At 42.9% G+C, this 26720-nt stretch overlaps 2 protein-coding genes across 2 annotated transcripts in view; one reads left to right on the forward strand and one right to left on the reverse strand.

Annotated features, from left to right (window-relative positions):
- Positions 1-252: 252 nt before the first annotated feature.
- Positions 253-17204, forward strand: ace (angiotensin I converting enzyme (peptidyl-dipeptidase A) 1). Its single transcript, XM_041962561.1, has 25 exons — positions 253-658; positions 3823-3993; positions 4106-4193; positions 5085-5228; positions 5397-5588; positions 6082-6179; positions 6361-6530; positions 7253-7476; positions 7579-7723; positions 8411-8509; positions 9303-9425; positions 9527-9732; positions 10630-10766; positions 10932-11090; positions 11752-11836; positions 12041-12184; positions 12941-13132; positions 13513-13610; positions 13914-14086; positions 14374-14597; positions 14701-14845; positions 15000-15098; positions 15324-15446; positions 15791-15981; positions 16678-17204. Exons 1-25 carry the CDS (start codon positions 422-424, stop codon positions 16860-16862), a joined length of 3852 nt encoding a protein of 1283 aa, XP_041818495.1. The 5' UTR covers positions 253-421; the 3' UTR covers positions 16863-17204.
- A 1244-nt stretch (positions 17205-18448) lies between these two features.
- The window catches only part of itga3b (integrin, alpha 3b), a 28140-nt gene continuing 19868 nt past the window's right edge, over positions 18449-26720 (reverse strand). The window contains exons 8-26 of the mRNA XM_041962375.1: positions 26565-26653; positions 26328-26464; positions 25979-26065; positions 25821-25888; positions 25497-25639; positions 25234-25380; positions 25009-25106; positions 23827-23995; positions 23555-23629; positions 23368-23447; positions 23167-23244; positions 22918-23020; positions 22443-22619; positions 21169-21300; positions 20773-20886; positions 20262-20360; positions 20046-20171; positions 19692-19848; positions 18449-19327 (exon numbers count right to left, since the gene is read on the reverse strand). Coding sequence (XP_041818309.1) covers positions 19738-19848; positions 20046-20171; positions 20262-20360; positions 20773-20886; positions 21169-21300; positions 22443-22619; positions 22918-23020; positions 23167-23244; positions 23368-23447; positions 23555-23629; positions 23827-23995; positions 25009-25106; positions 25234-25380; positions 25497-25639; positions 25821-25888; positions 25979-26065; positions 26328-26464; positions 26565-26653 — 2033 coding nt within the window. The 3' untranslated portion in view covers positions 18449-19327; positions 19692-19737. The remainder of the gene's footprint in view (positions 19328-19691; positions 19849-20045; positions 20172-20261; positions 20361-20772; positions 20887-21168; positions 21301-22442; positions 22620-22917; positions 23021-23166; positions 23245-23367; positions 23448-23554; positions 23630-23826; positions 23996-25008; positions 25107-25233; positions 25381-25496; positions 25640-25820; positions 25889-25978; positions 26066-26327; positions 26465-26564; positions 26654-26720) is intronic.

Genomic DNA, 26720 nt, shown 5'->3' on the forward strand with positions numbered 1-26720 from the left:
GCCGGTTATTGAAGATCTGCCACCCTACAGGCAGGCAGGCAGACAGGCACACCACACTGGTGTCATATCTTATCTCTCATCTCGTACATTTATAGAAACTTGGATCTTATCAGAGATACTGCCAGCTATCCAAACCCTGACAGGCTGATAAACAGCAAAAGGAGGGGAGGGGGGGGATAGTAGGCAAGGGGATTGGGAGGAAATACATCCAGTGCCGTAAACTGCTAAGAGGGAAGGCTGCAGAGGAGTGTGGGCTGGGTTAAACTGGCACTTTAAAAGAAGCTCGCTTTGGCTTTTGTGCATTTAACCAGCACCAGGGGGAAGGTGTACACTCACTTCACTGGAGCAAGTGTATTTTTAGCTCCTAACTCTTTCACTTTCCAGTTTTTCTCTTCCACTCTTTCCCTGGTGCAGGCTAGCCATGGGCACCAGTGTGGACAGGTCTGTGTGGACAGTCCTGCTGCTGCTGTTGCCAGTCTTGGGACTCTCTGAAGCTCTGAAAGAAGAATGGATGCCAGGGAATTTTACGAGCACCACAGAGGAAGCATTAAGGTTCCTTCAAGAGTACAACAGCACTGCCGAGCTGGTGCTATTTCAGAGTGTCTCTGCCAGCTGGAACTACAACACCAACATAACGGACCACAACTCCGTCCTTCAGGTAGGACAACTCCTGGGGCTTAGAGGGTGACATGTTAGCTGAACCTTTCACTCGCATCTGGTGTTTAATTGGCCCGTTTAGATCAGCTCTTGCCAGTACTGGCACCTCGTCACCATTAATGCATGCATGGTCAAGGGTTTCTGTGGAGCTGAGCCCTGCTTGACTTGGAGATCACCCCTATTCATCTCTCTCCAGAAATACATGCTCAGTTTCCTCCCAGTGCAGCCAACTCAGCTTGTGTGTTACTGGAAATATGAAACAGATCTTAGTGCCTGCAGTGTGAACGTCTACAAGTTTTGAATATATTTCTAGGGGGTCTTATGTGCTTTTATGACGGCTATTTATTAGTTTAACTGGCTCTTTTATGATATTTTCTGCTTTATACAGTTTCTCTAGATGGACGCACCCGCTACAGGATGCAGTTTTATGCACACTAAGTCTTTATGGTCCAATGTGGCAATATTCACAGCCAATGAAATAGCTTGAAATACCTACCTTTCAAAATGCCCCCATTTAGAAGCGAGCTACGAGCCATTACATTAATAGCAGACTGAAATGGTTTTACAGTTTTATCTCGCACATGCCTGAGAAGCATTTGCATCAATGTTGAAGACAAGGCAGACAGGACACCGACAATAAAGCAGCAGAAACAGCCAGGCAGGAGGTTGCAGGAGTCAATGAAACCGCAGAGGTGTGATATTGACTTGCCTGTACATGCAAGAGTCCACACACTCATATTCATGGATGCGTGCAAACAATACAAGCTTACTCATATATTAACTCATGAAAGCGAATTATCCAAACGGCTCACTCAGGGCAAAGACTGTTTTTTTTCCTGTGTGCTTGGACAGCTGTCACAACAGGATTTGAGGACACTATCCAGGCTTTGAACACTGCTCTCCTCCCACATTGAACAGGTGTAGATGTGGCCCCCACGGCACCAGTGTCAACAGGGTCAGGCTGCAGAATGTGTTCCGCTCTCCCGAATGTGTTTGAGATGTAAGGTGAAAGATGAGCAGGCTTGAGGTTGCCATGTAGGAGCGTGACTTTTTTTTTCTTTTTCTGGGCAGTTCAAAGATGGGATCAAAGTGGATCAGAGCACTGAGCTCCATCTGATCTGGCAGCCAGGGGGATCATGGCAACTCCATGCTTCAGTTTTCTAATGTTTGCATTCCACTTACGCTGCACTGTAATTCCCTTACATTTAAATTACAGCAGCAAACTAGCAGATTAGATCGCCAGCATTAAATGCACTCTGCTCATGCATTTAAAGCGAACATGCAAATGCACACACTCTTGCTCCTCAGCCCCATGCAGCTTCAGAGGTGAGGGTGATCTGGTCTCAGTGCAAATGAAGCTCAGGTTCAACGTGTGGAGGATCAAACAGAACGAGGATCAGCTCACAAGCCTCTAATCATGCTGAATAAAATCTGACGAGAGTGGATATCAGTGACTGATGTCCTTTGAACCTTGCAATGAAATAACAAGTGTCAAAGTCAGACTTGAGGCTCAGGCTCATCTTCTTGCATGTTGGCAGCCTTTTCATGCAATTTCTATGTGAAGTTGGAGAATTAAAAGCTAACAATCAAAGAGAATGTGTTCGAAACTCTTACAGTACTGCTGGATTCAAGTCCACTTATCCTTAGGGCACACACATGTTTTTTGTTCAAAGGGTAAATGAGTATAATGATTTGTTAATGGAGAAGTTACTGTTACACTTTGCCTCTAACATTTACAACACTCAGTGCAGCTTGTATAACAAAGAGAAGCAAAGTAAAGCCTTATCTTTACTTTGTTTCTTTGGTCGAGAATGTGATTATCTGGGTGCATGGATGGCTGAAGGCATGCTGGAAGAAAACGATTGAGAAAAAGACAGTGATTGAGAGGAAGAGCACAAAGGTCAGAGTTAACACTTTACCTCACTGTCACCAGATTTCCCTCCTGCTGCCTGTTATTTTAGTGAAGGCTGGGAAAGAAAGATAAGAAAGGCTTTAATGAAAACATTACTGGAATGAAGCTACTGTCCTGACGGTTTTATCAGGATGTGTGTTGAGCAAGTAGTGAGCTGTGGGCACCAAGTCGTTGCTCTGTTGCTCCAACAACATCAGTGTGTGCAGATATTTTCCTCAAGTGTGGTATAGAGCGGCAACACAATGAAATAGAGGCAAATGAAATGGCAAAAGTACAGGATATAGGACACACAGTGCTGTAACAGAACAGCAGTAGTTCATCATGTTGAAAATCAATGTGCAACACATATAGTGTCTGTACAGTGCTCCACGGCAGCCTTGACTCCATCCATTCTTCCAGCAATGCCATTATGTACTGAGAGGGCCTGCAGTGCCTCCATGACCTTCCAGAATGCTATAAAGAAAAGCGCCCGAGATTCAGGGAGGCTATATAGGAACATGCGTACTTGATGCAAAGACATTTGTAACACTTTATTGATCCCAGAGGGAAGATATGTTGGTACAGTTGTCAAGGAACATGTTAAGTCACAGATGAAGCCATGTTGTAGGTATAGGAGTTGAATAACAAGTGTGCACTGCCACGGTAGAAGCTCTAAAATCAGGGGATTATCAAGTTTCATAAAGATCATGAATGCCTGCACCAAATTGCATTTAACGCATGTGAGACATTTTGCTGTGAGCCACAAGTGTCAACCTGTTGGGGGCGCTAGAGGAAAAGATAGTTAAGCCTAACCCTGAGTGAGTAGGATTCATCCTATGAGGACCATGAATGTCATGACAATCCATCCAAGATTGTTCAGTCAGGACCAAAGTGATGGCCTGATTTACAATATATATCTGTATATACATCCTGATAAAACTAATCAAGTATCTTAGTTCTCTTCATGTCCACCATCAGTAACTCCTTCATCTGAGGAGGTGCGGGTGGTTCCTCCCACACCAACAAAGGTGTCCACCATGTCCGAGCACTCTTGTTGCTTCGCACATTCTACCTGTGACACACATCACAGGTAGAAGTAGAGTAGAGTAGAGTACACAAAAACACATTTTAAGAGATAAAGAAGCTAAATGACTGATGCTACATATTCATTATCCCCTCTTGGCAGGTCTTCACATTTTAGATTCTGGGTAACTGCAGAAATGAAGAGCTTCAGTGTATTGCTATCATTCACTTCCTTCTCCTCTCATCTTCAGGTTAACGCAGCCCTTGATGAGCAGGCCTTCGCATTCGCATGGGGGTCAATGGCCAAGCAGGTCTTCCCTGCAGAACTCGTCAACACTCTCCCTGACAGAAAAGACAGGACACTGATGGAAAAGATCAAGCTGCTGGGAGCTGCCAACCTGAACCAGGCAGACAGACAGCTGGTTTGTTTCTATTTCATGTTTTTGAACTTGCTCTGAGTTCTGGTCACCGAATTAGTGCTGACCTCTTTTGAACATCAAAGCCTGACTTCGCATCTCTTTTTCTTGTCTCTAGTATAACGAACGTCTCAGCCAAATGGACAAAATTTATTCAACGGCCAAAGTGCATCCAGAGCCGGACGTAAGCTGGAGCCTGGAACCACGTGAGTAAATACAGACCAAATGCCCAGTTTGAGGCTTGAAATGCATGAAGTATGTAGTACAGATGTTTTGGAGTTATTAGGAATAAAGAAAACAGGAATGGGGCAATGTTTAGGACAGTGGCGCAAACAACATTGTAGAGGGGAAGTCTAGAAAGAAAAACAGCTGTAAGATCGTATCTGCTCTTGGGAACGTAACAGGATGGGCAAATTACTTCAGAGAGGTCTCCAAAGGAAGTGTTATGGATGTGTCCACGAGTGTTGAGTAACAAAGCTATAGAAACAGCATGTCAGTAGCTTTTAACACTGCCGGCATGTATTGTGAACAATGGCTCTGTGTTTAACTGCCAACAGTAATTGTGAGAAATCCTTTCCAACACACACAGTACAGCAGCAGAGCAAAAACAATTATTTCTACTTAAAATGAACACTTGTAAACATAAATAAGATAATTTAATGCTGTTAAGGTGCCGTTCACATAATGATTATTGGTTTCTTGATCTTGCAAATAATCTAAGGTGGAACAGGGTTATTCAAAGTATGTGGTACATCCCCTCACAAAGAATATAATGTCATTATAAGAACAAACACTTTCAACTTTTGCACCATTTTAATCATCTTCAGTAGTCTTCAGCTGTCTCTTTTCCTTCACCTTCATTTCCTCCTTCTGGCATTTTGAAGATAAATGTTGTTTTACATGACGCTCAGACTCTCACGGAGCTGTCAAAGCTAATCTCTTGGATAATGTGTCTGTTCTTCCCTTTTCCTGCTGAGAGCGAAAAGTCATCTCGACACCAATACATCTTGATTGTTTTAGGAAAAACTTCAGCCTCCCTTCATATTCCATCTTTTTCTCTATGCCTGAGGATGTGCTGGATGTTCTTCATTACGCAGATCTCACAGAAATCATGGCCAGCTCCAGGAATTACAAGCAGCTGCTGTTTGTCTGGGACGAATGGCACAAAGCAGCAGGTGTACCTCTTAAGTCGCTGTTCAAAGACTTTGTGGAAGTCAGCAACAGAGCCTCTCAAGCTGATGGTAAGAACTTCCTGTTGACCTTTGACACTGAGACCACAAGGTCCACAATTCTCAAAATACCAAATTAATTTAACAAGAATGTCGTATGGAAAGAACAAGGAGAATAAATTAATGCTAGAGGAAGGGAAAGAAATAGAGAGAAGGAACACTAACTTTTGTCCTGTTTAGGATTTAAGGACACTGGAGCCGAATGGCGCTCTTGGTATGAGACTGATACCTTTGTGGAGGATCTTGAGGAAATCTATAGGACCATTGAACCCCTCTACAAGAACCTGCATGCCTTTGTGCGCCGCAAACTCTACAACCTGTACGGTCCCAAGTACATCAACCTTAAAGGACCCATCCCTGCTCACCTGCTAGGTACAACAGAACATTTTTATGTTGCTAACATACACTATCTGCTGACAAGATCTATAAATGAGAGGATAGTAGAAGTGTCAGAAAGAGGCAAAAGAGACTACTTAAGAAAGACTGTGAAAGATTTAATTATGGATTTGTTGGCTGCAGAGTAAAAGAACAAATCTCCATATTTTACCTCCTCAGAACTGCATCAAATACTCAATCATCTGTTGGAACCCATCACCAAATATAATGCTCATTTACCACAACTCAACCTGCTCTATAATGGAGGAAGTTAATAGTCCTTAATATAAACACTTAATTATTACTTAATAAAAGCTTGATAAATCGCCACAGATGTAATCACCCATTAAGATGGAGACACGTCATGGCGGGTTGTTTTGTGAGCTTATCTCAGTACTGTGAATGAGGCATTTCCTACAGTGCCTCTGAGCAGAGTATCACATAACAAATGACAATTGTTGCTTAAGTGTGTTTTCTTCCTTGCCTTCAGGAAATATGTGGGCCCAGACCTGGAACAATATTTACGATATGATGATCCCATATCCTAACAAAACCAACATGGATGTGACCGATAAAATGGTCAAAGATGTAAGTGTGGGGGAAAGATTTTGTGCCACTGGGATGTTCTGTAGGAAGAAAATGATCTATTCTGTAGGTCCTGCAGACGGTGGCCTCACCAGCAGAAAAATGCCACCACAAATCAAAATTTTTTAGGTGATTTTGTCAGGTAGCTGAATTGTGATTTGTGTCACTGTTTCCCCTTTTTCAGGGCTATGATGCCCAACGCATGTTTCGTGTGGCAGAGGTGTTCTTTACGTCTCTGGGTTTAGATCCGATGCCTCAGGAGTTTTGGGATGAATCCATGCTGGTGAAGCCTGAAGGTCGAGAGGTGGTGTGCCATGCGTCTGCCTGGGACTTTTACAACCGCAAAGACTTCAGGTAAAATGAATAGATTTAGTTAAAAGTGAGCTGTTTGATGAATTACACTTCAGCTACAAGCCTGATTCCCAAAAAGCTGGACGCTGTGTAAATATAAAGAACAATAAAATGTGATAATTTGCAATGTATTCAATGTTTGACCTCATGATCTTCATCAATTTTTGTAAATATTTGCTTATTCTGAATTTGATGACAGCAAGACGTTTCAAACAATTTGGGACCGGAGCAACAAAATACTGGGAAAGTTGTGGAACGCTCCAAAAACACCTGTTTGGATCATTCCACAGGTAAACAGGTTGATTGGTAACAGGTGATAGGATCATGACTGGGTATGAAAGGAGCATCCTGGAAAGGCTCAGTGGTTCACAAGCGAGGATGGAGCGAGGTTCACCACTTTGTGAACACATGATTGTATAAAGGATGTTACCACATGGGCTGAGGAACACTTTGTAAAACTGCTGTTTGCATTGCAATGATTGCATTCTGTTTTTATTTATGTTTTACACAGCGTCCCAACTTCTTTGAAATTGGGATTGCGATTCATTGCGAACTTACAAGCTGAAAACAGATACAAGCTATATCGTGATTATTGTACACTTAACAGAGAAATCCAAACGGGATTTCAAGACACACTGTGATGTTTAAGTGCTAACTGTGAGCTCCCAGGGTAGAAATGTGATAATGCGATGTAATCAAATATATTGATGTTTCATCCTCTGTAGGATCAAGCAGTGCACCACAGTAACAATGGAACAGCTCTTTACTGTACACCATGAGATGGGCCACATCCAGTATTACCTGCAGTACAAGGACCAGCCTGTGGGCTTCCGTCGCGGAGCTAACCCTGGTTTTCATGAGGCTATTGGTGATGTTTTGTCTCTGTCCGTCTCCACACCTGAACATCTGAAAGCCATTAATCTGCTGGAATCTGTGTCCTCTGATCAGGGTAAAGAGACAAAGATTGCAAACATTAGGCCATCACATGAAGTTTTGAATATCTTGTTCATCATCAAATGATCTAAAAAAATGTGGCCTTGTGTTTCTCCAGGAACTGATCTCAATTACCTGTTAAAAATGGCTCTGGAGAAGATAGCCTTCCTTCCCTTTGGCTACCTCATTGACCAATGGAGATGGGGTGTATTCAGTGGACACACCCCTGAAGAACGGTACAACACTGACTGGTGGTACCTCAGGTAGGCTTTTATGCGCCAGCCTAGCTGCTTTTAATGGTTTCCAGTCTAAAGCTATGCTAAGCTAACATAGCAATAGCCCATTGTTTGAATCGGCAGAGACGTTGAGAGATGTTGTTCTTTGGCTGTTGGTGGGCCAATGGAAACAAGATGTGAACATTCTCAAACCATCACCTCGTTTATATGGTGGATTTCATAGCAAACATCCAGCCTATTATCAATATTTATATTACTATGTTTTATTATGACCATTGGAATTTATTTGGAGTTGTGTTCGAATAAGAGTCCAATATTAATTCTCTTTTAGCTCTGTTTTTGGTCTCTTCCATCTCTTGCTATCTGGCTGTATAGCTGCTAAAAGCTCCACTGTGTTCACCAGCTTGTTGGCATCTGTCTGTTGTTCGGTGCTGAGCAGGTAGTGTAATGAAAGAGTGGGCTCTTAGAGCTTATTGGCTGAAAATAGCCAACAGCCTGCCGCTGCCAAAAACAGCGCCACGAGAGTGGCGAGACGAGAGCGAGCTGAAACTTGCTCTCAAGCCGATGGTTGCTGGAAAAAAAGCACCCCTGCCCAGCTGACTCTTAATAGATACACAAAATCATTACAGGCTGAATAACTTTCCACAACTCATGTCTTAGCTATACAAGCCGTGCCAGTGTATTCTAAATCTATGTCTCCATTTCATTTTAAAGGACAAAATATCAAGGCATCTGCCCACCCATCAAGCGTTCACTGGACTCCTTTGACCCTGGGGCAAAATACCACATCCCTGGAAACACACCATACATCAGGTACCGTCCTGTTCCAGCCCCGCCACTATGTCCTACTTTACATACAGAAGAAATAAAGACAGTCAGTTTGGGCAATTACATTAAGTATTTTCCTAGCCGTCTGATTCATGCTCTACTCGTTTCAGCCACAGTCCTTTCAGTGCACGATAAGTGTGTGTTTGTGTACGTGCCTGCATGAGCATATGAGGGTAGCAGGGATATTGCAACAAGGTAAAGTGATTGAACATGCAGGAATGACTGGTGTGCTGGGAATTAAGGTATTGCGTGTTGTAATCTGGACTGAATTACTGGCACTTGAGCGTGCTTTTAAACAATACAACAGCCCTACAATAGCAGGAAGCTTGTTGCAGAGGCAGGAGGCTGTATAAGAAAAGCCTCTGACTCCAGCTCGTTTCTTTAACAATGTGGGGAATTGTTAAACACACACTTAAAGCTGATGAAGTAGTGGCTGCTGAAACGCATTAGAACATTCTTATTACCTAAACTTTGGTGTCATTTTTTAGTTTAGTGGTGCTATAGTCAGTGTATTAACGTATGAAAGACTTTGTATAGTCTTTCCCAAAAAGTACAGAATATAAAACCCATTTAAACTCTATTTATGTGTAGTTGTAGCAACCTTTAATCGGCTGTTTCTGACCTGTCTTGCGTGATGTCACCTGCTTTAAGTGTTTTGTCAAGTCTCATAATGATTTCTGTCTTTTTTACTTTTAATGAAGTTTTGTGAAAATGTTTAAAGGTAGTGATGTAAAGGTGATGCACTGAAGAGGTGTAAAGCAATTCTGTCCCCCTGCAGGTATTTTGTAAGCTTCATCCTGCAGTTCCAGCTTCATGAAAAACTGTGTGCGGCGACCAAGCAAAACGTATCTTTGCACAGATGTGACATCTACAACTCCAAAGAAGCAGGGGCCATTTTAAAGTTAGTAATATGACTGGACCTCCGTTGTTCATTACACAGAGCGTGAATAACCGTTTATACAAGTGGTGATGTGTAATACAATTTCATTCTACCTCCTCCAGGAAAATTCTTCAAGCTGGCTCTTCCCAGCCTTGGCCTGATGTGCTCAAGGAGGCTATAGGCACCGACAAGTTGAATGCCAGCTCGCTCATGAAGTACTTTCAGCCCATTACTGACTGGCTGGAAAAACAGAATGTGGATGAGACTTTGGGATGGCCTGAAATTGATTGGGTCCCACCCGTCCCTGAGGGCTACCCTGATGATATTAGTAAGAAACAATTTAAAGTGGCAATCTTTGAGATTTCAGTCTGGTTGATTTTGTGACACATCTAGTTACCAGCGATAGCAGCAAATCTGGTTTAGTACTACAATGAAAAAAAAGACACAAGTTTTTCTAAAGTAGGAAAGTAAATTATCTCAACAAAAATTACAGGGCGACAAAACGTTTTAAAACTTTCAAAGCTTTGAATTTGACTTTAAAAAGTAGTAAAATTAGTGAAGACACTTGCCCAGAAATTATGAGTTTGCAGCCTGCAGCTTTTCACCAAACAGATCACTGTAGTTGCTCCTTCTTATTCAATTACTCTCTGCAATATTTCAAACTAATCGCTGTCAAAAAAAAAAGCCAAAAATGACCTTCGTCTTGTTTTATAGACACATTGTTGATGAGCGAATCAGTGCTCACTGAAGAATACTATACGTTGTCACTGTGCTGTGACTATGGAAGTCAGCTTGTGTTTTGCCATTTAAATGCTTTTAATGCAAAGCAGCACTAGGAAATGTTCGGCTTGCGCTAGCATGAACTTAACACGACATTTTTTCCGGGATTGTAGAGGGTGACACCCAGTTCGTAACACTGCAAACACATAAATATTGCAATACTTTCATCAGTGGGCCACAGGCTCAATCACCATTGTGTTACCTCATTTGGCAATAGATAGTGACTTATCAGACATTTATTTAATGAAAATAGAATTCAAAGCACACCTGAGAGTACTGCTCGAACTGAATGGCGAACAAAAAAGTCCAGCTGAAAACATGAAGAGCCTGCAGCATGGTGATTTTGTGAAATGTGATTGTACGTTTCAGACTTAATGACATGGATCTTTACTTGCAATATGCATCCTGCACTTCAGCTAACTTGTCCTTCTACTTGTTTACCCAGACAAGAATACAAATGAGCTTGAGGCGAAGACACTTCTAGATGAGTACAACGCTACAGCTGAGGTGGTGTGGAACAACTACACTGAGGCCTCCTGGAAGTACAACACCGACATCAACGACGAGAACGAGGAGGCGATGGTGAGACCCTTTGACTGACCGACCCCACAGAGAGTGGCGTACCAATCTGAGCAGTTTTTAACTGTCGATCAATCAATCCACCCATTCATCCATCCAATCACCCTGCTACGCTGACGCATAATGTGAAAATAGAAAAAATAAAGAGCATGTATTTCCCTTCTTTAGCTTCAGAGGAGCCTGGCGATGTCAGCCCACACCCTGGAGTACGGAAAGAGGGCCCGTGAGTTCGACACCACGGACTTCCAGGACAGCTCGGTCAAACGCATCATCAAAAAACTCAGCGACATCGAGAGGGCCGCACTGAACGAGACCGATCTGAAAGAGGTGAGGAGGAAAGAGCTTTCCTTTTTTCAAATATTTCTTTGAAACAGAGCTGCTCTGGAGGCAGAAAAAGTTCCATTGCTTGACTTATGTGGGAAAGCCTCAGCTGTCTGTGAAAACCACACACAGCAAGAGATGTGTTTCCAGTAACAATGATCAGTGTGCATACAACACGGAGGCGCAAAACACACTGGATTTATTTAATTTATTTAGGCACTTGCTCACGCTGATAGACATCTGTTCGCTTTAGCTACCTAACATTAACTAGCTGACGAGAGAATTAGCAGCTAGTAGTTGATGCTGACCCAGAATCCACAAAGTTGGATCCAACAGGCAGCGAGAAATGAACTGTTGTCCCAGAGCATTAATGGATAGTGCAGGTTCAGAGCGCTAAGCTTCCCTCACACTACTCACATCAGCATGCTTTAAATTCCTGATGTTTGCCATCAAAATGTATTAGACACTGGACATGTGCCAGATGTGTTAACAGGCTTCTGTTTCTCACTGATTTCTGTTCAAAACCCTCCACCACCTTGTTAAAATCTGAGGCTCTGGCCAGACTGTTACAGCCGATTCTGTAACCTGAAAAGGGAGGTATTTCCTTCATATGGTGCTGATGGGTTCACTTGTATCTAATGCTTGGTGGGTGCCTTTACCTTTTCAGTACAACACCCTCCTGTCCCAAATGGAGACTACGTACAGTGTGGCAAAGGTCTGCGAAGGTGATAAGTGCTATCAGCTGGATCCCGGTAAGACTATGGAATAGATGCCAATCCTAATATGGAGAGTTTGATTGTATATGAATGAAATAATGTAATAACTGTAATAATTTGCCCTTGAGTATTTCCCATGAAAAACCTAAACATCTGATCAAAGACACCATGAATACTCTGCTGTGTTGCGATTATACCGTTGGTTAAGTTTGTGCAATAACAGAATGTGCTGTGTTTCAGATCTCCAGAAGATCATGGCAGAGTCCAGGGATTATGACAAATTGTTGTTTGCCTGGAAAGGATGGAGAGACTCTGCCGGCAAAGCACTGCGCGAGCAGTACACAAAATATGTTGAACTGGCCAACCGAGCTGCCAGACTCAATGGTATGACCTTTTAAAAATAATTTCACATCTAGCTTGAGACTCTACGTGCTCTCTTTTGCTTGAGAGATGGAGCCATGGAGAGCTGGAGAGAGCGGTTTTCTGGTGGGCTGTTCTGAGGTCAAAGATAATCTGTTTGGTTGTTTTTAATTGGTGGAGTCAAAGAACCAGTTTTAGCACAATTCCATTAATACTTACAAGCAGTGGCAAATGGCTGGTTTCAATTGTCTGGGCTATACAGAGTCAACGTTTGGGAAAAAAGCATTTACATTCTTCTAACTGAGAGTTAGATGAGAAGATTGATATCACGTTCATGTTTTGGGGGTAGAACCAATGTAAGCAACTGGTTAGCTTAGCTTAGCACCAAGACTGAAAACAGGGGGAAATAACTAGTCTGAGTAAGTTATATCTTGTTTGTTTAATTGTTACAAAAACTGAAGTCTAAAAGCATTATTTCTTGGTTGCTTGCAACATAGTCCTCAGCCAAGAAACTGTCTGGTGCATGGTTGGCAGATTTGGATAGAGCCAGGCTATGTGTTACACCCTGTTTCCAGTCTTTGTGCTAAGCTAAGTAGCTGCTAGTGGTAGCATCATATTTACCATACAGATGTGAAAGTGGTTTAAAAATCTCTGCTAAGTCTCTGCTTCAGAAGCAGCTTTTTTTGCAGGACATGTTTGCATAAAACTGCATTTGCCAGCATTACAGACTCAGAAAGTAAACTTCACTGATGAATGTTTTTTCCCTGGTACTGTCTATAGGTCACTCTGACAATGGGGCTTATTGGCGCTCCCTGTATGAAACCCCCACCTTTGAGGAAGACCTGGAGGCTCTGTGGAAGCAGATGGAGCCATTCTATCAGAATTTGCATGCCTATGTTCGCAGGGCCCTGTACAAAAAATATGGCCCTGAGCACATCGATCTGAAGGGACCCATTCCTGCTCATCTGCTTGGTAAGTAACAAGAAGGACCTTTTGGGCTTTCAGGAATTGAGGCTAATCTCACAGGCCAAAACCACACTTCAGTCAGTATTGCACTATGGAATTTAAAGGATTCTAACACTCTCGCCCTAACTCTCCTTTTATGTGGAAGCATACCCCATTGATATTCTGTCGTTGGCTGTAGATGCATTTGGATTTAGGCGGGATTTGATTTGCTTTCAGAGGCGTCAAGCATGAGATTGCGTGTGACAGTTCCACACGGTTAGGCATTGGACTGACTCACAGTCACAAATCCCACTTGGTTTAACACAGGCAGAGCAGAGGACGGCGTGCCCCATAACTTTTTAGACAAAGAAATATGAAATATGAATGCTGTCTTTCTTCCCTTTCAGGCAACATGTGGGCACAGACGTGGTCTGGAATAATGGATTTGGCCATACCCTACCCACATGCCACACAGGTTGACGCCACTCCGGCTATGGTGGCACAGGTGAATGAACACATCAACCAGCTGTTGCATAACGATCGCCGCTGCACACATGAATACACCAGGACACACACAAAGAACACACACTGCATTCTTCCGCCACTCTGCATGAAGAGACAGTATACATATTTTCAAGGGTTACCTCCTATCCTTCATTTTTTGTCTACACTTTGTGTTGTCATCTACTACAACATAGCTGTTGCTTTTTCAAATGTTGAATATTTCATTGCCTGCAAAACTGGTTATATATACACACACATATATATATCCACATCTTCACTGTTACTCCTTTTTGTCCCCATTCAGGGCTGGAACGCCACCAAAATGTTCCATGTATCAGACGAGTTCTTCACCTCTCTGGGTCTGCTGCCAATGCCACAAGAGTTCTGGGACAAGTCCATGCTGGAGAAGCCATCTGATGGACGGCAGGTGGTGTGTCATGCCTCTGCATGGGACTTCTATAACCGAAAGGACTTCAGGTAAAATACATCTATCACAGCCAAACTAATTCGTAGGCTCTCATCGTTGCTTTGATAGCGCGGCGGTCTTGCCTAAATTTAATGCAGGAACGTTGCTCAAAGCTTGGGACCTTTAAACCTGAGTACAGCAGTACAGAAGTACGGAGCTAAGACACAAAACAAACACAGCCAGTCACAGACAAGCACATGCATGCAGCATTGGAACAACTTTTTCAGCCTGGTGCACAGAAGCCTGGTAGATGGAGTGCTCGCGGGCTCTTTACTTACGGCCTCGTTTGTGTCTCCAGGATCAAACAGTGCACAGTCGTGACTATGGATGACCTGATCACAGTGCACCATGAGATGGGCCACGTCCAATACTTCCTGCAGTACAAAGACCAGCCTGTGTCCTTCCGCGATGGAGCCAACCCTGGCTTCCATGAGGCCATTGGCGATGTGCTCGCCCTGTCCGTGTCCACGCCCAAACATCTGAAGAGCATCGGACTACTGGACAAAGTTGAAGACAACACCGGTAAGTGATCACGACTGCAAGAGCCATATAGTTCTGTAAAAACATGTGATGTTATATCACAGTGTTCAGCTCATGCTTTTTGTGCATCTATCCCTTCATCTAGAGAGTGACATCAACTTCCTGATGAGCATGGCGCTTGACAAGATCGCCTTCCTCCCTTTTGGCTACCTGATGGATCAGTGGAGATGGAGGGTATTTGACGGACGCATCCCAACAACTGAGTACAATAAAGAATGGTGGAACCTCAGGTGCAACAGCATTTCTACAACTACAGTGTTCAGTGTTATCATCTAGAACAAATACAATGAATAATTGTAATCAGCAAGTTGTGTAATTAATTTTTTTTTTATTTGGGAACGATTTTCTTAAATAAAAATTAGACTATACTGCATTGCATTGCAGAATGAAGTACCAGGGCCTGTGTCCGCCTGTACCTCGTAGTGAGGAAGACTTCGACGCAGGTGCAAAGTTCCACATCCCTGCCAATGTGCCCTATGTGAGGTAAATATTCACGATTCAGCAGAACAGACAGGGCACCTGATAACTGAGTGCAGGCAGACTGATAACTGCTGTAAGATAGTATGGATAGATAAGATAAATGCACTATACTTAATGACTTCATGTGCTATTACTCACATGACTCAAGAAATCAGTCAGTTTTGCTGTTTTTTTTCTGAAATTTAAAGCCACAGTCTTGACAGTACATGTTTAACTATCTTCAACCAGGTACTTCGTGAGCTTCATCATCCAGTTTCAGTTCCACAAGGCTCTGTGTAATGCTGCTGGCCATGAAGGGCCTCTATATAAATGCGATATCTACAATTCTAAAGCAGCTGGGAAACTGCTGGGGTTAGTACACACACCTACTGTACACACACCCACAACAAACTGAATGATATGCAACCACTAATCATGTTTCCACAAAAAATATTCTCTCGATATTAGAAAATGGATTTCATTAACGTACATGGATAGCAGAAATTACAAAAAGAAAATGATTACATTATGTGTTACATTTATTTTGTCATTATTTTCTTTTTCAATAGCTCATATGAAAGATTTTAGCATTTGTCAGTGCAGGCAGCTGCTGAAACATGCTGCCTGCCATGTGTGTAATTATCTCTAGAACACACTCTTGCTACTGATCCTCATGTCCGCTGAGCCTCCTCTCTGACCCGTGCTAACATTTGCAGTGACATGATGAAGCTGGGCTTCAGTAAGCCCTGGCCCGAGGCTATGACCTTGATCACCGGCCAGTCCAAAATGAGCGCAGAACCACTCAAGGAGTATTTCAAACCTCTCACTGACTGGTTGGAGAAGGAGAACAACAAGAACAAAGAAGTTCTTGGCTGGCCCAACTACGACTGGACACCTTCAAGTACAGGTACGTCCATCACATTCATGCATACACATACTTTGGTACTTCCACAGATACATTAACAAAAGCATGTGCATGTGGGCAGGCCCTGTTCACTGGAAATTTGCATAAATACGTTTTCCAATCTCCCAGCCAAGTGTCTTTTGAACTCCCAGAACTTCCCAGAAAAAAGGCACATTGTCTTCACACAGCGGCATTAATTCTGTTTTCTCCTGCTGCGGCTTCCTCTGAAATCAATCTCCTGCTCGTCTTGTTTTACTGATGAGATCCTGCTGAAAGGATGTGTACAGATTAGATTGATGAGATTCTGAGCAACAGTGACAGAGAGCGCTAGGAAGAGATGGTGGGGGGAAGAGAGCACAGCTGGTGTCGTGCAGATCAAGAGAGCAAAACAGAATTTTGATGCAGGGTGTGGAAAGAATATAAAGGAGGTGAGAGAGAGCGACTGTTTCTTCAGACTGCCCTGTTAAAAAAGGGAGCCAGGTGCCCTCCCCCACTCAAGGAAGAGTAATATCTTGCGTGTTCTTGCTACTTTTGCAAGACAACAGCTTCACTTTCTTTTTTACAGCTGCAGTTCATTTAAGGCTTTAGATTATAAAGCTGCAGCTCGTTAAATGTGGTCAATCAGTGAGACTGTAAGTGAGTGGAAAACGAGCAGCCCTGCATTGTACTTACTTGGTATTTTATGTGCATTTCCAACAGGTGTAATTGAGGACAATAAAGTGGACTTCCTTGGTATGAGTCTGGATGGCTCAGCTGCCACAGCTGGCCAGTGGACCCTGTTGGCCCTTGGTTTGGTCTTCTTGCTGACCACCATCCTACTGGCCTACAAGTACAGGAAATCAAAAAAGCATCATAAGTCCTCATCCACGATGGAGCTCAAGTAAAAGGACCAGATAGGTGACAGCTGCAGTAAGGCCTGACTTACTGTAGCTAGCACAGTGCTGACCTCAATGTGAACATCAGTGTTTTTGTGTTCTGTAAAGTCCATCTGATCACCTTATCGAGTCTTGTATATTTATTGTAAACACTTTGAGCCCAATTAATTTTTGCCTATGCAAAAGAACATTACAATTTTGTAATTTATTTGCAATATTTGATGGTTTGGGATGAAATATTTTAAATGAATGTTTGTAAAGTCATTAATTGCGTTAACGTTTTGGAATATTTGATTTTGTTGATTTTTTTGTTGGATCCTCAGCATTTCTACAATAAAGACGTTGAATAAGTATTCTGCCTATGCATTCAAACAATATAGTGCATGTGAGGTAAACACACTCCAATGAGCTACAGATGGATAAGATCAATGTGCCGTAGAACATAAAATGCTTTGACTCACATGGATCAAACATGTTAGTCACCATTCTGAGCAACTGATGGGACAGTGCAGGTTTGGCTTGTATTTTGCTGTGTTTTTCTGGTTCCTGCTGGCATCAAAGCCACAGTCGTGACAGCACACGTTGAATGATCGTCAATCAGATATTGCTTCATGCTAAATCTACAAAACTGAAAAGGCTGGGAAGCTGCCGAGGTTAGTGCATGTGCCTACACATAGCCAGGTGTAACCACCCATAACGAACTTTTGCAAAAAATTATATGCAACCTCCGCAAAAAATATCCTTTGTGTCATCCATATGTCATTACGCTTCCAACAAAAACAAAAAGATGAAGGCAGCAATTAAACACAACATGTTGTTAAAAACAATTTAATTACATTGAAACTGCACAGTAAAGAACAACACCACCACAAGGAACAGAGTTTGTGCATTGGTTTCAGCCCTTCCCTCTTCACTCACAGAGTCAATGGAGCCTCCACATGTAGCAGCCACAGTCACAACCTGTGGGCTCTCAGGTAAGACGGGCTAGAGTGGTAACGCAACACTTAGTCCCACCAGAGAACGCTCAGGAATGGTCTTCTCCTGGTCCGGTCTACTTTCAATGCTGTAGGTTGACCTCAGCTGGGGCCACAACGGCTTGAAACAATCCAAACAAGTGTCATCTTACTGTCCCGTACAAAAATACAAAGCTCAGGAACAGCGAAACAAGAAAGGCCAATGACGTATGCATTCATTCAAACAGTCAATCCGACATAAATTGTCGCCATGTACAATTTATAATGTGACTATCTATGCTGGAATTTACAGTCTCCAGACATGTATAGCATCATGTATTGTTTAATCCAGTGTCCCTGACTCCCTGTATGTGAGATTGTTTTAAAGATATCCAGATATACAGAAGATATCTTTACTGTAATCACACAAGACAGTGTAATAAATAATAATCAAGCGTGCTCCCACTGCCTCATCAACACATTCTACATACAGACAGGAAGCTATTGCTTTTCAACTTTTTGCAGGGGTGACTGGACGACTCTCGCCGTGGAATTCAACGTGGGCGATTAAAACAAGTCCAGATGGGCTATAAAATGTATTATTCACCAATGAGTGCCAATTGTTCGGCATTCCTCTCTTTATTTATTCCCTGAAACAGGGACATCATTTCTCTACGGCGCCTGAAAAATAGTAACTTTTTGCAAATGACGTCAGTGTCACAACCATGGTCTGCTTGCCAAACACTGACATGGACATTCACATGAGTGGATGCTGGTCAGCATACTTTAAGTGCAGTTTGAAACTGATCTCCAACACGACTGCTTTAGGTTTAAAACCCTTACATAGACTACAACCACTGACCACAAAGCGATGCCTGCGGACAGACATACACAGAGAAAATCAATAGACTCATTCCTCTGATTAGAGAGGAAAACAGACATGGAGGAAAATAACATGATGAATGACCAGCAACTTTGCTCAGAGGATTCAGAGAGGAAAAAAAAAAAAAGAAATGAAAACATACAGGCAAACAAGTTCAGTACATAAAAACCTGCAACACAATCAGAACAGTTTACAATTTTCTCTTGAATGCAACCCCGGTTCCAATGTACAACACTGCATTCATCAAAAATACTTAACAAATTACAATCTCTGAAACAAAATGTTCAGCATATTGCACTGGAAAAGTTGAAATCTATTGAAGTAAAAAAAAACAAAACAAAAAAACTGAATGCACTATCCACAGTTGGTCCATGCACAAGTCCATTTGGCTCGACCGAGCCCAGTGTTCTTTGTTTGGCCCGTGTCAAACCAGCGTGACAGTGATTGGTTCAGGGTCCATTGTAAAGGCCTCAGTAGTAGTAATGCTGCATCTCTGTCCAGTTGGTGATCCAGTACTTTTTCTGTGGCTCCTCAGGCAGAAATCCCAGATTGAACTGATAGCGCTCAGCCTTGCGAATTTTCACCCCCTGGTGCTTTGGCATTATCCGGTAGTAGATGGCTCGCTTGAAGAATCCAAGCTGCAGGGGAAAGAGAAAGAGAGAAGGAGGTGACATTAAAGAGGATACACTTCCACAGCAGGAGAGCTGGGATTAATGACGCGTTGAGAAGGAGATTTAGGATTCATAGGCTGAAGAAAATCAAGTTAGGCAAAAGATAAACCCACACTGAGTAAGAAGGAGAAGACAGATATAGTGGTGAAGAAACCCATGATACAAATATCAGCAGCGTAATGCAGAGTATTAGCCTGAAAGGGAAGTAGGAGCAATGTTAGATGCAAATAGCCGGCAGGAAAGAGAAAGTTTAGTGGTGAACAATCACACCCAAGCTTAGCGCTGTTATTAAGAGCATCCAAAGAAAATCCATTTGTAGGGGTGTTGTTACCCAAAAGCCCCACTGGTGTGTGCTGTTGGGGGACCCATGAGGGCCCTCAGTAGTCCTCCGTCAGCCTCTCTGTCTCAGAGGGCTGGATCTTCATCTCAGCCTTCTGGGCCTTGGCCTCATACATCTCCCTCCTGCTGGCCCTCTGGAAGAAGCCACACTGGAGGTGGAGGAGGAGGAGGGTGCATGGGAGGGGTGGTAAGTCAAAGGTTAGACTAATGGCTCCATGTGGATGTTATAGATCAGTCAGATGAATGGCTCAACAGCTGTCATATAGTAATCCAGAGTGGACTGCTGGTGTGAGTAAAAACCATGTGGGGAGCGCAATCAAAGTGTGATCGGTGCAGGAGCTCTCACCTTCCACAGAATGACGATGATAATTCCCAGTAGCAGAATTCCCGCTACAATTGCAGAGATGATGATCCATAGCGGGAGCTCATAGGGTGCCTCCACCCTCTCCACTGGCTCTATGTCCACTTTGAACTACAAGAAAAGTAGAGAGAGTCGAGTAAAATCACCTTCATCACTATAATCGTCGTCATCATCATCATCACCATAATCATCATAACACACCATTCTGGTCTGGCTGTCCATCCTGATGGTTGGTTTATCTGTAATGAGCTTCAGCGTCGCTTGACCTTTGACTGTGACTCTGAGAGCATTGGAATAGTCCTGCAGGGACACACACACATGCAGCATCAGAGCATTTTCCAACAAGAAGTCAAAGGGTTGCAGAAGCCCAGAACTCTGACACACTCTGCACAAAACTCACTGATGCTGTTGTGAAGTATAAGATTATTTAGGAACATTTTGTACATGACTAAAATCCTGTGGTGAGCAATAAACATGCAAGAATATGATATACTAGATGGCTTATTTTTACTTTTGGGCTTTGAAATGCTTGGCAGATGAACACGATAGTTGGCCAATAGGAGGTTTATCCCAGTAGTGTACATCTGCTAAGCAAGACTGGACTGGAGTGGACCGAAGCAGGAAGAAGCCATGCATAATTTAATGAAATTATTAATTATGTGTGTTTGTTTGTGTGTGTGTGTGTGTGTGTAGCTCTAGTTGGCGAGCTCACCTCTAGCATTGTGCTGTTCCACAGACGGGAGCGGACAACGATCTTGGCTGACTCCGTCATGTTGAGCAGCGGGCAGGTAAATGTCACGCACCGAGCTGTTCCCTTGGAGCATTCCTTTAACGCACGATGAAAAAAGAACTATCAGGCACGTGAACTAACATGGGCAATTACACCATTTCGCTTTTTTCAGTCGATAAACCTCAATAAGGCCATTAACGCCTGTTAGCTATTAGCTATGAGAAAGACTACCAGCAGGTTGACATTTGAGATTCAGAGTGAAAAGTCTCTACATTTACATCACTGTCTTTGAGAACATACATGAGCCTTTTTTTTCTTTTTTAAATATCATACTCATGAACTGTGGGAGTGTTTGATAAGGCAGATTTAACTTCTCACCAACAGGTAGGACTCTTTGCGAGGAGTGAGCAGCGTGATGGCTGCCTGTGGCTCGGTGATGAGCGGCTTGGTCGCGTCATCGTCGTCCACCGCGATCTGCCGCTTGGTGCGCGTCCGTCCGCTCTCTGACAACTGGAAGAGGAGAGAGGGAGACGGGAAAATGAAAGGAGGAAGCAGAGGAGACAGAGACATGACATCAGAGGGCTCGTGGTAATTACTGGTTTAGATAAAGACATTACCAAATTCTTCTCAGAATAGCATTGTCATTTCCACTGTCTATATCTGGGTCGCACACATTATAACTTTCTATTTGGGGCTCTGTGAGGTTTGCATGTGGCGACACAGATTTTTTTTCCTAAAATGTATTTCTGGACAGTCGTGGTTTGGCTTGGAGACCATTTTCACACCACTTTACTGCCACTCACATTTACTCATACTGCTCTGACTGCTCCAGTTCACACTCTGTCAGGATGAATTACAGCACACGCAACAAGCCTGTGAACAGCACAACACACCTAACAGCAGCAGAGTCAAAGTACATGTAGCCTTGCTTAAGTCGACCTAGTTTTATTTTTGCACTGTTAACATTTATTGCCCACAGATATCTGAGCAGTAAAATCAAACTAATTAAACTGTGTTTAACCCTCATGGTAGCTGCACGGCTCGAGGGGTAGCAACTTTGTGTTTCATGCTAATTAGCAAAAGTTAGCATGCAATTATGCCAAACTAACATGGCGAACATGCTGACCAGTACACCTGCTAAATATTAGCATGTCAGCACTGTCATGCAAGTATGTTAGCAAGCTGGCATTAGCATTTGATTAGCCTCTGTGCAGCCTCACAGAGCAGCCAGCATGGCAGCAGACGCATAGTCTTGTTTTCTTTGTTCTAGGACTTTCATAAAATCCAGTCCCTCTCACTTTAGAAGTCACTGTGTTCGTGGCTTTCTAGTAATGGGACATTATGGGATGTGTGTATATCGAGGTTGTGGACAGGAATAAGCTGTAGAAAATTGAAGAACGGAAAAGCTAGAGATAGGTAGGATTACAAGAGAAAAGCATGGCATGTATCAAAGATCGCAGCCTGAATATGGAATCAGGATGATTTCAGGTGCTTCATAGGAAGCTGAATCACCTGCATTTTTGCAAACAACTATGTTCACAATCAGCATCTTCAGCATCTGTTTACAGGTTTTACATTATCAGTATTGAATTCCTCTTGAGGTATAGGAGTATATTGTGTCTCGAAACCAAAGCCTGAAAAAAGAGCCTTACAGTGAGGTTGAGCAGGTTGACAACTTCTCCAGGAGGGTTACATTCTGTCTCTGATAGCCCAGAAACAACAATCTTCGTCAGGTATAGCAGCCACTTGCCGTTGGCAACCTCAAAGGGCCACTCGAACTCCACAACCAGGGTCCCCATGTCTCCCAGAGGCTGTCCCCTCATGTTCACCTAGTGAACGTCAGCAGCACAAAAAGAGGAAACTTTAATCAGAAGGATTGTGTGAAATAACAATATGGGGCGACTTTGGAACTCCTAAACAGTATCCACCCCTTGGCTTGCTTACACCACAAACCATAGCTCACATAACAATCCCTTCCCCACGCAATATTAAACTTCTAAGGAATGAAAGTTCTGGCTTCAAAGACAGGGTGGAGATGAGGGAAATGTGGGCGAGTAGCACACATATTGGAGATGCAATATACAATCCTGGAGGTCTAACACAGCCCGAGCGGTGGAGGTGACTCACATTGAAGGTGAACTCCACCAGACTGCCCACGTCACTGGTGTTGACCATGGCTGACTCGCCCATCACTGTCCCACCAAATTTTGTTTGCACCACCGCGTTTGCTCTGGACAGGATGAGAGTTCGAAATGATTGTACGCATGTAAAAACTGACGGGGCAGGAAATGCGTGGTGACATTAAGCAGCCATGACATTACTGTGCTCTTTACTGTATATACAGTGCGTCATGAGTTGTTAGGTAATGGGACTCACATGGAGAAGGAGGGGAGGATGGTGTTTTCAATCAGCAGGGCCACAGGCACAGGATTCAGGTCACTCTGCTCACTAAGACTGAAGCAACATTACGTTACAGCCAATAATCACTGACAATTACAATGCAACTTTAAATTTTACACTAAATAAAAAAAACAGGACCAGCGTTAAAATGCTATGCGATCAATGTTAAGCACTTACGTGGACAGAAGCAGCTGGGACTCAATCTCTTGTGTGTACAGATTGATCCCCGATGTCTCAAAAATGAGGACAAGTAACACCTGATAGTGAAAGCAACAGAGTGAGAAGTGTCATCTCACCAGGGGATTAAAAAAAGTGAAAGAAAAATCCGAGAGAAAGACAATCAGTGAGAATTATTCAAACTTACCTTTTCGTTGCCTTTAAGCGGATTCCCCAGATCACAAATCACTGTGCCGTGCAAGCTGCATTGCACATCGTGGTCCTGAACACACAGTCAATGTAAATGGATCAGTTCAAGTGACTGGAGATGCATGCGCAAGCAAGAGAATTGCAGCTAAGCTACTTTTACATATTGGAGACAAACAAAAAGAAAAATCTAACAGTGTAATTTAACACAGCATGAGGAAATGACTGAAAATGGACATTAGCCAGCCGTCTGCTGCCCTCCAGTGGACGTACCTCAGACCTGACGCCTGAGTATTTCAGTGCATCAGGGATGGTGACGTTGAGCTCGGCCTGGTGGGCGTCTTCAGCCAGCTTCCCCGGACCAGGAAAGTTGGTCACCTCCACCATCAGCCTTATTATCTTCATAGTGCTGTGGAACTGAAGTACCTGGAATTTGTCCTGCCTGCACACAGACATTCACAGACAATAGGTACTATTCACTCAATGTGTTTTTCAATGATGACCAACATACATCTACTTATTTATATCAAGGTATTGCTTTCAGAGTCCTAATGCTCAAATTTTGAGAGAAACACTTCTGTTTTTTTACACATTAAAAAGGGAAATTACAAATAAAGCCACTTTTTAATCGCATTTAAAGAGCTGTTTAGACATTTTGGGATATACACATTTTTACTGTCTTCTAGAGAGCTGATGAGAAGCTCCATAATACGCATGTCTGTATGTAAAATATGAAGCTACGGCCAGGAGGTGGTAACTTAGCTTAGCATAAAGACTGGAAATGGGGAAATCGTTAGCCTGGCTCTGTCCAAAGCTAATTGTGTGGATTAAACATACATGATATAACATGTTATATCTCTCTTTCAAGTTTTTGTGCTATAATGCTTAATTGCTGGCATCATTGCCTTAGCTGCTTGGCTAATGTCAAGCTAGCAGGACAAGATGACACGACACAGGAAAGAAAGCCAAATATCAGACAAACAAAAATGTTGTGTGGTCTTTCATGTCTCTTCAAATTTACATAATTTGACATTTTGGGAAATATGCTAATTCACTTTCTTGCACAGAGTTGGATGAGAAGATGTCTGAATGCTAAATATGAAGGTACCGTCGGCAGTCGTTTAGGTTAGCGTAGCATAAAACCTGGAAACAGCAAGCCTAGGTTTGTCCAAAGGTAAACTGTGATGCAATTAGTCAGATTTAGAGATGCTGGTTGGTGGATTTTCTTACTGTTGGACAGGGCCAGTTAGCTGCTTTCAGTGTTTCAAACCTTTATGCTAAGCTAAGCTAACCAGCTGCTGCAAATAGCTTCATATCTAACGTACAGACATAAGAGGGGCGTCAATACAGAGTATTTCTCCCCAAGTTGAACTGCTCGAAAAATATGGTTTCTGTAACAGCTTTGAAAACCGTCATCAGTCAAAGAGGGATTCATTGTTCAGTATTTCATTTCACCTGGGGTAAGGCTTGTCCTTTTCGTCAACAAACTGAGCTGCCAACTGCAGGTTACTGCTACATTTGTTGTCTGAGCCACACTCCTTCTGGAAGTTAATCTGCGAGAAATGCAAACACGAAATTGTGCATCAATCCTTACAGGAGGACCATCACTCTTTCAGTGCTTCACCACCTTTAGTTATTTAAAATGTGACCAGTGAATGTAGCGTAAGCGCTGCTCCACACCTCAGTTCTTTGAGAGAGTTTCCGCTCCTGGCTGAGAATTGGGAAGAAGTCCAGGTTCTGCACGGAGCGTCTGGATTTAGGCTTTTGTTCATTTAAGGACATGTTGAGGGAAAAGACCACCGGCTCCAGTTTGTCCCTTACAGACGCCTGTAGAATCATCCAAGAATCTTATTTTGGTATCAATCACACAACCTTCTCGAATAAAACTATTTAAATGTCCACAGCAGTAAATTAAAACACACACAATATGGTGGCAACCTTACCACTACAATCAATTTCAGAGTGTGACACTTGGATTTGGAAGACGGCAGGCTCAGGAGGCCGGTGTATGTGTCGCCATTATTGTCTTGAAAACGGACACGAGGGCTTCTTCTCTCCATGTCGGCCTCCACTGTGTACTTCACCGCTTTACAAAGTAGAAACACATGCAGTACATTGTAGAACATAAGGATCTACAGCTTGTAAATATAGATATGCGCTACATTCAAATTGCAGCTATTGGTTTACGCAATTTGAAATTATGATTCATTTACGCATTACATGATTTGTCATTAACAAAAAACAGCAATTGAAGTGAGGCTGCTTACTGATATTTTTCTTGAAGTCTTTGTTTCCGTTGCTTAGAGTGAAAGACATACACAGGGTCGCTGTGATGCTGTAAAACACAAAGAAAAATGGATCTGTCGTGTCAACCAAAACTGAAAAAGCCAACATGAGAAGTAGATATTTTGCAGAGACGTCTCACCATGGTGTATTTCCCGGACACTGATTAGGGTCCACAATCTTTGGTTCGACAGTGAAGTCCTGAGTTAAGTGGATGACTGGTCGAGCCCTGAAGACAAATGCAATGAGAAGAGCAATCAAACTGTACCCAAGTTATATCATATGAGTACACATATTTACAACTTACAAGACATACACGACCAACTGCAGCAAAATTTATAAGTATCTTCCTTGTGATTTTTATGAAGAAACCTGGACTTTCTCAACATGTACGACCCATTAAAATATTTAATTTTAAGGGAAATTCTTAAAAAACAAAGAAGTGACCAAACAATGTCAATGTTTCTGTTTAGCCTCTCTCTCATTTCTACCTGAGCAGAGCCATGCGGTCATCCAGAGAGCCGACTAAGATGTCTGGGTAACTGTTGTCATCCATGTCCATCCCTCCATTGATGGAGTAGCCGAAGGTCCTGAATCCTCCATTTCCCACGGACTTACCCTCAATCACCTACAGAGGGCAGCAATGGCACATGGGAAACCAACACAATAAATCTGGGCCCTTTCGCACAATCCCTGAAGTGTATCCGTGTCTTGACGTCAGATGTTACCTGACTGGGCTCCTGTGAGATTCCCTTTTTACTTCCCATCCATATGTAGACCTTCCCTGTGTCGTGGAATGGAGCTCCCACTGCAAAGTCTGCAGAAATGAACAACTGAGTGAAATATCAAGAGGAAACATGCAATGGCAGGCTGCTGTCAAGACG

This window comes from Chelmon rostratus, chromosome 21 (assembly GCF_017976325.1).
Source record: "Chelmon rostratus isolate fCheRos1 chromosome 21, fCheRos1.pri, whole genome shotgun sequence".
Taxonomy (NCBI): domain Eukaryota; kingdom Metazoa; phylum Chordata; class Actinopteri; order Chaetodontiformes; family Chaetodontidae; genus Chelmon; species Chelmon rostratus.